Source organism: Pterocles gutturalis, unplaced genomic scaffold (assembly GCF_000699245.1).
Source record: "Pterocles gutturalis isolate BGI_N339 unplaced genomic scaffold, ASM69924v1 scaffold7281, whole genome shotgun sequence".
Classification (NCBI taxonomy): Eukaryota; Metazoa; Chordata; class Aves; order Pterocliformes; family Pteroclidae; genus Pterocles; species Pterocles gutturalis.
In genome coordinates this window covers 7225-18180 of record NW_010100215.1, presented here as the reverse complement: position 1 = coordinate 18180, position 10956 = coordinate 7225, and the positions used below count along the sequence as shown (strand labels likewise).

Genomic DNA, 10956 nt, shown 5'->3' with positions numbered 1-10956 from the left:
TGTTGTTGTGTGATGTGTATCCCAAGCTGTCAGGACTACGGAGTGACTTCGGGTGCAGCGGTGAGCTCTTTCTCTGTAAGTGTTGTGACGCTGTATCAAATAGCAAATTGTTGTGTTGGTACACAGAGGCATAATTTATTCTGTGACACTTTGGAGCAGCGAGAAGGTAATGGTTGAAATTATTTGGAGCGTTGGAGTGCTTTGGTGTCACTGATAATGTAGTTTGTGCAGTTGCCTGAAAGAGGCTAAGGAAATGGTCTTGGAAGAAGTGGAGTGTTTTCAAGGACTTGCCTTGGGTTGGTCATGTTTGGAGGTGTGAGAGACGCAAAGACAACTTCTCATCTTCAGCTGGGCTCTGAAAAGGAGTGTTGCCTTGAGTTTATACATCAGCTGTGCTCTCCTCTCCACAGGTGCTGCTGGTTAGCAGTAGTCGTCATCCTGATCGATGGATTGTCCCTGGGGGTGGCATGGAGCCCGAGGAGGAGCCCAACGTGGCGGCTGTGCGAGAAGTCTGTGAAGAGGTGAGTGTTTGACAAGATGGGAGCTCCTGGAGCTTCGCTGCTGATTGTTAGCTGAGGCTCTGGGGATTTGTTTTTATCACTCTTGCTTGTTTTCCTTGAGGTGAAGAGGACTGTGGGGTCGCTGGTGGTATCCACACACACGTGGGAGGGAAATCGGAGTCCGAAGTAAAGATAGTATAGGAATGTAATTCAGGCTCTCAGTCAGAATGAACTTCTTCTTGCCTGACACCTTTAACTGACAGTAGATAAAAAGAAGCTAGAGTAATTTCAATACACACGATGATACTCTCCATTTTGTTTTCTCTGTATGAAGGACAGTTTATTAAGAGAGCTTCCAAAAACAGCTGTGCTTTTGTGGAGCTATCTAATATTTGTGTAGAAGGTAGAAATAAGGCACTAAAGGCACCCCAAATATAGGGACCAAAATATGTTTTGCTCTAATACATATTTTGAGTTTTCCATGAATAAGAGAAATTGATCGTAAGAGTTATAAGCAACAATTCCTAATGTGTTCGTTATTTTTTTTTACTTGAAGCTATTTCAGGAAGGAGATCAAACAGCAGATCAAACACAGATTGATCTGTATGGAGAAGGCATATTTTTCTCTTAAAACTGTAAAAACAAGTTTATTCTTCATAAGGAATTTAAAGACAGCAAATGGTAATTGACTATGTTGTATGTAAAACGTCTTTAGAATTCGCTTATATTCGTGTTATAAAATTGCCAAGATGCTTGGATTCAGAAATGATTAAATGATTATATATGGATGGCCAAGTATGTTCACAGTTATATAAGGCAGGAGTAAAAATGCTTTCAAGAGGGCTATAAATCTTTGTGCTGCAGAGCAGAAATCAAGAGTTAATTGATGGGACTTGGGAGGAAGCTTTTTCAGTAGTTGCTTCATTTAATTGTCTGGTATGTGAAGGTTTTTCTCTGAAGTGTTTGGAAGTACCTGCTGCTGTCTAACAAAATGCTGAATATTTGGGCCTCCGGACTAATCTAATGTGTCAGTTCCTGAGTATGTGTATCTCTTTGGATGTTTTTATAATCTAGCAATTTACCAGAAACATATGAAAGTTTATATGGTCAAAGTTTATTTTTTTTAAGTGTCTTTAGGTCTCTCTGGCACTGGGGATTGCTGCTTGCGAATTTTGTTTCCAGCTTGTCATACAGCTCCTGCTCTTTTAGTAACTCGGCAATCTTTCAAACACAGGCCAGAGTGAGTTTAACCAGAACAATAGAAACACTTTTATCTGCAGACTCCTGCTTTACAATCCAGTCGTTATTAATAATTAAGTTATTTAATAGAGAAGTCAAAGGTTCATTCAGGAGATGCATGGCTTCGCCTTTCAAATCCTTAAAATAAATCTGTATCGACCCTCCCTTCCTCGGGCAGCGCAGCGCCTTGGAAGAGTCGCTCTCTTTCCATGACAGCTCGGTGGCTGAAAGGAACCCTTGGCATGGGCTCAGTCTGCAGCGAAGAAACTGGTTTGGGCTGGCTGAGATAATCCCCTCTCGCTCAGCTGGTGTTCCCTCGCTCACGTGGACTGGTGCCGAACGAGAATGTAATTCAAACTGTGTCAGCCTGGCAGGGTTGAGTCATTCCCAGCAGAGCACCTATCTGCTTGAATGCCGCTCCACAAACAGTCAACAGCAAGAGCTCCAAAAAGCAGCAGGATTACCCAAACGGCTAACCTCGGCAACACCTCGCAGCGTTTGATGCGAGTGCGGGGTGCGAATCTGAAATGGAGCTACCAGATGCTGTTACGATAAAGGCTTTCCTGCAAGCGGTCAGCAGGAGAGCAGCCTGTCGTGTATTAAATTACTCAAGTGCTTCTGCAGCTAACGATTAGGCTAGCTGGTGTTAGGGGTGCGAGGCATTCCTCAAATAGGTTTGTGTTCCAGTACACTGCTTATGATCCACACACATAATTATAACGTACAGCAACTGTCTTGAGCTCAGTGAGCTGTTTACTGTAAAATGTTGCTGCGGAATGTTTGTTGTATTACAGCTGTAATGCTGCAAAGGACTCCCGCACCCAGGTTCCCAGCTTATGCTATTGATTTGGCAGAGGAGGTGTTTCAGGAGGCTGCTGGGCAACTGGTGTGTGTGCTAGCGGGTAGTCCTCGCTCATCCTTTCACATGAATCTGGGCTTTTTCGGGTAGGTTGTAGCTGACGCTGATTTCTCAGGAGGTTTGATGTCTTTGCTCCCCTCCTGGGACAGGCAAGGGAACAAGAGGTTAGCTGTGCAGGTAGAGTCTGTTGCTTGTGTTGAGAGAGAGGGGAAAAAAGCCAGTTTCCTCCATGTCAATGCACACAAAGTAATTTTTATCCTAAAAGAAGGTGCTTTGCATGCTTATGAAAGTTACGGAAGAAATTAGTGGACTTCTTTCACTGGCTTTGGTATGCCTTTTCCATTTTAATAAGAGACAGTTGGAAGAGCTGGAAGGACTCATTACCCTTTCAGTTGCTTGTGGTCTTTGAAGATGACAATAGGCTGGTTTTTCTCAATTCATTCTTTTTTTGCATGGTATGCATTTGCTTTTTAGAATATGCTTCCCTAAACAAAGAATTTTAACTTCTGCATTCCCTGTTTTAATTTTGCCATGGATGTGTTTGAGTAATTGTCATATAAAGAAATCTGACTTTTCCCTCTTTCTGATTTCCAAAATTTTAGAAGGCTGTTGTGAAAATGAGATGTTGATTCTGAGTGAAACCTGTGCTCCCTCTGTCCCCGTTTGAGTTAGAAGTCCTTGTCCTACTTTGAGATAGTCCTTATCTATATTTATCTGTAGCAGCAGAAGTAATAAAGTAGACAGGTACCAACACTTGTCATGTTTGCTGTTGTCTGCATAAAATTTGAAGTGACTTGAGTTCTTGAGCATTGTTTCTAGGCAAAGTGACAAGCACGCTAGCACTGAATGAGGGCAGCCCTTTCAGAATAACACCGCATATTTCTGACAGATTGTTGAAAAATGATGTAGCCAGTCTTAAACAGCTGTAAACTCCAGGTACGTTCTAAGGTTCCCCTTCTAGAAAAATGGTGTGCCCTTTGACAACAGCCATTAGTGCCCATGGAGTCTATTTTTTCCTTCTTCATTCTTAGCTTTTTTTGCTGTTGTATTCTCTCCCCAAAATTAATTTTATGTTAGGAATAAGGGGTTTTTTATGGGTGTGAGCAAATGGTGAAGAACATGTTTTAGAAATAGATGCCTTAAATTAAACTTATTATAGAGTGACTTTGAAAAAAGCCTCCACATTCATCTGTTAAGCCCAAAGGCATTTCATTTTGCACTTATAGCGTCTTTCACATCCTGACCTTTAAATACTTAGTAAATGTCAAGTTCTATAAAATTATGGGAGTGTTAGTTGTGCTTTCTTAACGGGAATCAAAAGCCAGATGAGTTGTGCTTCATCTGTGATCAAACAGGCAATTAATGCCAATATAAAAAATAGTCCATTATGACAGTACTGTGATCTGGTTGCTAGACCTCTTTTTGCTTTCCCCCTCTTAAACATGCTTTGTAAACAATATTTTCTGTTTTGTGTATTTTGTTAGTGACTTAAAATATGAATATTGGTATCTTTCAGTGCTAAAATAGGAAGATTTTTTTTTTTTTTAAACATTGCAAGGACCACAGATGAATGACTGAGGTGATGGTGTCGAACTCTCCCTAGATTTATTCTGTGCAAATAGTGGACCCTGTTCACTGCTGTCTGTCACCCTGGGTACTTCATAAACATGAGCGCAGCTTCTTAAAGTTCTTTGCTCTGTCGTGGCATTAATTTCTATTTCACAAATATAAAACCATTTAGTTTAATGCAGTAAAGAATTAGAGGAATGAGGCACAGCAGAGACAGCAAGAAGATTTGCCTAACAGGTCTGTAATTGGCGTCTTCAGAACTTGTCTAAGCTAGCAGTCTTCATGGGTGCGATTTACTACCTGCAGTGCTGCAAATATCAGAGCAAAGGTTTGGGTGTTTTACCACAGTCCTCTTGCCCAGCAGTAATCTGTTGTAGATGCAGGCTTTGAGCCTAATAGAGCAAAGTAAAATAGCTGAAATTCCAACCCACATTTTCCTTAGCTCAGATGGAAGGAAATAAAAGCTGTCCCTAGGAACAGATGGTGTTGCTGCAGGCTGCTTTTTGCATCTGACCCAAACTTATTTTCAGCTTTGAAACCTGAACCTGCTGTTCTTGGATGTCTTCAGTAATTTTTTCTTTATTAAAACAAGTTGTTCCATGAGCAGCAGAACTAGTAAAGCTTCATTTCCTCCAGATTTTTGTTGCTTGTCCTGAACGCCCAGCCCACCCCTCTGGGTGTGCGGCAGTGTTTTGAAGCCGTGTGGTGGTTTGGGGCAGCTGGCTGTTGGTGGGACACTGATGCACTCTTGCCAGATCTATCTTTTCCTCCAGTGAGGACTACCTCGGGTGTTGGGGACTGATTTGGGTCTGCAGAGCAGTGAAAAAGCAGCTCATTGTGCAAGCTGTGTGTCCTCTGTTATAGCCGAGTGTGCTCCTTGCTGGGCAATACTGGCATTTGATTAATTTGCTTTATTTTCACACTTGCAGATGGAACAGTTGGTGCTCGTGCTCTCCAGCCACTTGTTGATAGGTTTAATAGTGTCCTCCTAGGACACGTGTGTATTTTGAGGGCTGCAGCACGGGCTCCGCGTGCAGCACTTGTAATGCTTGGTGGGGAACACGTGCCCAGATAAACTGTGCTGTCCCTGCCAGACACTGCGGTGGCCCGCCAGCGCGCGGGATTCTCCATCCTTTTACTACCAAGGAGAAAATTCCTGAGTCAGCTGGTGCAAATTAAGATTTAGATCCAGCTTCAGTCCTGGATGAGCCCGTGACTGTGCTGTTAACTTTCCAAGAAAATGCTGGTTGTGTCCTGCGGTGGAGATGAGTCAGGAGGGTGCTGAGGGGCTGGCCCAGAGGAAAGTGAGAGGTATGGAGCTTGGCCAGAGAGGAGCCTGGCAGTTTTGTTGTTCGTTATCCAGCTTGCTGTGTTAGTGATAACAGCTGTAGATTATTTTCTCGGCTGTCTGGGGCAACTTTTATGTTAGAAGCTTGTGTGAATTTCAATTCCACATTTATTTGTTCCATTTAACAAAGTACTTGATTGTACAGAGACTGTGAATTTGCTCTTTGTGTGGGAATTAAGTGCTTTATCAAAAATAGGTGTATAAAAATCCAGTCGGTCTGTGTTGGGTGTCCTATGTGTTGTCTTTAAAAACCAATGTACCAGTACAATAGGATGAGAGAGCCTTTGGACTCCAGGATGTAATGGTTGAGGTGCTCTGGTAAGGACTTACAAAGTCAGCCCAATATTTGCTTGAATCAAACCATTGATTTATGTCGCCATTTACTACTACATGTGATAAATTCATACGTGAAGAAAACCTTAGCGCTCTTTTGAGTTGTCTAATGATAATTCAACGTTATTTTCCTACAGCACATGTTTGTCTGTGCCTTTTTGGGCTAACAAGGCTGGGCAGAATGGAGAAGAAGGATCTTAGTTCGCAAGACAGTGTTGTTTCTGTTGCCTTCCTGTTTCAGCAGAGCAGAAGGAAGGGCTCCTCACCTGCCTGTATTACTTAAAGCACAGTTTTAGAGCTGGGAAGGAGCTGCTTGGGAGACTGGTTGTGCAGTGTTCTTGCTTAGTTTCCTGTCTGGCTAGTTGCCTGGAGATAAATTTGTTTCTAGTCATCACAACAACATCCCTGCTTTTGATTCAGGGCCTCTACAGGTAAGTAGGGAGAGCAGGAATTCAATAACCTTCTCTAGGAACGAGTGAAGAAAATTAGCTTAAGACAGTTATTTAACTGAAACATTTGATTACTCTTCACCTTCTAATATATTTTTATATATATGTATGTATGTTGTGGAGGTGGAAGCCTTATGTTTCCCCTGGTGTTACTGGTGGCTGATTGGTATGGCTGTTCATCAAAAAAAAAAATAAAATCCCACTGTTCAAGGCTGCTGAAGGGGTTCTTTGAAAGAAATTCGTTTGAAGTATTTGCCTTCCAGTTCACTTCTGAGAGACATTAGTCCAGGTTAGCAGCAACAGTTTTTCAGAGGAGGTAAAATCACTCATCCACAAAGGTCAGCCCCAGTTATCTGTCCAGCCGCGCTGGTGTGCGCATACACGCGTACGTTGACCTTCATGGAATTGCTCTTTGACTCCAGAAATAGCTTTGTGGTTAATCGTCAGTGGTCCACCTATGGGCTGAGCAGAATGTCAGAATTACTGATGAGACAATAAATTTTGCATCCAAAGCCAACATAAGATTCAGTTGAAAAGCTGCTTCTTAGAAGTAGAGGTCAGGGAGCGTGTTACAGAAAGAATGATAGATTTCTGTAAATGCTTGTGGTACGGGGAGCTACAAATCCTTTTCTTCTGGGGTGGTTCTACCACCAGCTCTTGCTAGAAGCAATAGTGAGGTGTGCTCTGGCTGTGTTGTTTAGAATCTGTGTGTGTTCATTTAATAGGCTGGGAACTAAACGAGTAAAATATTTGAATTAATAAAAGTTCTTCCTTTCTGAAAGCATCTGACTGTGCAGCAGCTGGTTAGATACTGAGTAAGTGGGAAATGGTGTATCTCAGCTGCTCAGGACAGAGAATTTGTCTTATCATTAAATGTTTAGTTGTCCTCACCCAAACACCTTTTAAAAAAAAAAAAATTTAAAAGGAGGGGTGGGGAAGCCAAAAAAGCCTGACATAGTCAGATCTATGTATCTAGAGCAGAGACACTATTTTCCTGAAGTGTTTAGGATGTGTTCCAGCTGCCAGAGACAGCAGCTGAATTTACCTCCCAAACATGGCTGGGTTGTGTGTGCGTGTGTTGTTTCAGACTAATTAAGTCATGGAGCAAAATCTCATCTTGTCTGTAGCACTTGAGTTCCAACCGTTTACAGCCCTAAAAAGAAGGGAATGTAAAGGATTGGAAAAAAAAGGAGGTGTCTGGGGGCAGGAGAGTGGGATGGGATTTTGCATTCATGCGTGATGCAAGCCCCAGAGAGCAGAGGCGAGAAGCAGCACTTTGAGAAAGCGACTGAGCCGCGGCGATGAGTGGATGTATGAGAAGTGACAGCAGATGAGATGGAGTGGGAAGATCCTCGGTAGTAGTCAAGCAGAAGACAAAACTGTTGCTTAGATCTTCTCGTGATTTCTGTCTGTGCTTGATTCAAAAGTCTTCTTTAAATGCCTATGTGCATTTGGTGGTATATCAAAAATAGTCTTGTTCCTGTTGCAGAGGCCACGTTACGACATTCAAAGTATTTTATGTTTATATGAGCTCGCTTCAAATGTATGCAGGCTGTCCCTGGAATACCTGGTAGCTGTCATGTTGCTTTGATGGTGTATGTAGATGTCTTGCACATACTTAAAAGTTATTTTCTTAAACTATAATTTTAAAGATACAAAACTGCTAAACCCCAAAGGAAGTTTTGTCTGTGCTTAGGTTATAAGAACCTTTACAGGAGATTCTGGTCCTTCACAGTATATTGGTGTGCAATTAGTAACTCAAATAATATTTTTTTTTCCTCAAGATTGAATCTAAAATGGTGTGAGCATTGAAAAAGAAGAAGAAATTCCTGGGAATGTATAGATGGTTAGAGCTTGTGATACGTTTGTCTCTGTTTTCTTGTGACTGAATTGTTCTCAGATTAACAGGATTTGACAGCATTTGCTGCTTGTTTTAAAGGAGCTGCTCCTGCACAACTGATAAGGAAATATGCACTGCCCTGTTGTTAAAGCATGCTTTTTTCTCTTTCGACTTCTCATAGGCTGGAGTGAAAGGGACGTTAGGAAGATTAGTGGGAATTTTTGAGGTAAGTTTCAGACATGGGGGCTGTGAAATTTGGATGTAAAAAAAATTATGTTGAAGTAAAAATCACTTTTGTAGTTTGTTGTGAAGTAAGCTAGATAACTTGTTTGAAAGAAAACTTCAAACTCCCCGTTAAGTAAAAACGTATGCTGATCTTTTCAGTGATACCGTTCATCGGCAATTCCCGCTTCAGTTGAAATCATTAGCGATACGCCAGTGTAACAGTGAATGTTCTTGGTGCCTTCGTACCTTTCTGGCTGCCAAAAAGGCCACCTGTCAGCTGGGGAGCAGTGGCTCTGCTTTGTCCTTTAGCACCTGCAGTCACCCGTTGCCAGCCTGGCCTCTGCAGCGTGCGTGCTCCTCCTGGGAGTGCGGTAACACCCGAGAGTACCAGCGAGACCCGCGAGCAGCAGGTACCACACACAGCTCTCCTTACAGTTGTTTATTTACCATTTCAGAGCTGTGTGAAACAGATCAAAATCTTTCCTGTGGTTTTCTTTTTTTCCCAGCTGAAGGACTGCTTTATAAGCATATCCATCCCCTAAATACTGCCTTACAGAACCAGACTTTTTGGCTGCAATCCCTACTAATACTTTCAGACCTCTCATTTAAAAATAAAACAACAATTTTTAATAGCTGAGAACAATCTATAATTACTGCACGTAAGGTACCACAGCATCATCATGAGGCCGCTTGCAACTTGTAGTCGCTGTGTGCCTACCTGCCTTTTCTCCGTAGGTAGTTTTGTCCTTACTCTGTTCCCTTTGCCTTCTAGAACCGGGACAGGAAACACAGGACATATGTTTACGTACTTATCGTCACAGAAGTGTTGGAAAACTGGGAGGACTCTGTCAGTATCGGTGAGCTCTTTGTGCTTGCTAGCATTAACTGGTTTGATGCAGACAAAACTCGTCGGCTTTGCATCCCTCTGGGAGCCGGAATCCCTGTGAAAGTGGTTGAGAAAAGCTGCAGTGGTGTGTCCTTTGGTTGCTTGAGGAAAAAAATTGTCGTCAAATTGATGCTTTTATAACCTCAGTGGCCCAAGAGCAGTCAGTTCAGCTGTACAGCTGCCTCTGCAGCACTTTTGCATTTAATTCTTGCACTTTAAGATAATAAGCAAAGACCGTGAAGAGCTGTCCTAAGACTAGAAGAAAATATATATGGGCAGTGTGGATTAATCAGTCCCCATTCTTTTGAAATCTTTGTGTTTAAATCAGATTCCCATGTGAAAATGAGCCTCTTCCACAAGAGGTTTGTCAGTAGCACCGTAGCAATGAAAATGAGAAATGAGTGCTGTCCCCCAAAACTGGAGGTTCACTTGTCAATTGATGGAAATGGGGGGGTGGTTGGTGTGTGTCGTTTTGGCTTGTCTTAAAATGAGTATCTGACTTGAATAAAAATTGCAGAAATAGCAAAATAAATGTGTTTCTTTTAAATTTGGAAATGCAAAACTGGGCTGTTTGGACAGTGGGTGTACTGCCCTAAACAGATACCTGTTGTGGGGGTGGAAGAGCCATCAGTGTGGTGTTCTGAGTAGGTGGCCCTCGAGATCAGAGAAAATGGAGAGGAAATTTCCCATTGTCTTTTGGACTGATGCTTTGCCACACAGTGAAAGGATTGTTGCAGCTTAGTGCATGTGGTAATGATTGAAAGCTCATCAACAACAGAGTTTAAAGATAGAAAGGATAACATTGTTTTCTTGCATCTACTGATTTTTTTCTTTCTGCCCTCAGGAAGGAAAAGGGAATGGTTTAAGATAGAAGATGCCATAAAAGTTCTGCAGTATCATAAACCAGTGCAGGCCTCCTATTTTGAAACCTTGAGGCAAGGTTGTTTGGCAAACAACGGCACTCCTGTCATGACCACGACGTACTCTGAGAGCTCTGTGTCTGACATCAGATGACTGAAGACATCTCTACAAGAGAAATTTTGAAAAATAGACTGAAACATGGATTTCCCTCCCCCCTCCCCTTTTTCACATGCCTCCTCTATCAAACAAGGCATGGGCAGCAGCCTGTGGCAGAGCAAGTGTTAAGAGTGCTGCAATTTAGTGCAAGGTGGGATTTTTTTTTTGTTGGCTTTTTTTGCTTTTTTGGATATGTATTTTGTAAAATACATTTTGTGCATGAAGTGCCCCTTTCCCGTTACACTGCTTCCATGGCCTGGCGAGCAAGGCTGCCAGTTTCACCTCTGCCTTGTGTTCTGAAGTGTCCCGTTTGTGTCATCCCAGCCATAGCCACTTTTTTTTTTTTAATTCAAAAGACTTCAAATGTGAGATCAGCTCTTTAAGTCTTAGTCTGTACTGTAAGGTGCTGTTCAGACCTGTGTGGTGGTCACTTTCAGCGCATATGTATAAACTTTTTTTAGATGGAGAATCTAACATTTTAATTTTGCGGGAATTTTTTTAATCCTGGTCTGCTTCTGAAAAGAAGGGTTGGTAATTAATCTGTTTGCCTTTTGTTCTGTTTTTTTTAAAGAATACACATTCTGTGACAGTGCTAGTGGCTGGGCCAGTTTACTCCCTATTCAGTATCTCCCCATTTAGTGCAGTGACACTTGAAGTTGAGGGCAGAGTTTTGATCACCTGCAGACATCCC

At 42.2% G+C, this 10956-nt stretch overlaps 1 protein-coding gene across 1 annotated transcript; it reads left to right on the top strand.

Moving 5' to 3' along the window:
- Nucleotides 1–413: 413 nt before the first annotated feature.
- Nucleotides 414–10429, top strand: NUDT3 (nudix (nucleoside diphosphate linked moiety X)-type motif 3). Its single transcript, XM_010078822.1, has 4 exons — nucleotides 414–521; nucleotides 8319–8363; nucleotides 9135–9219; nucleotides 10093–10429. Exons 1-4 carry the CDS (start codon nucleotides 468–470, stop codon nucleotides 10260–10262), a joined length of 354 nt encoding a protein of 117 aa, XP_010077124.1. The 5' UTR covers nucleotides 414–467; the 3' UTR covers nucleotides 10263–10429.
- Nucleotides 10430–10956: the final 527 nt, after the last annotated feature.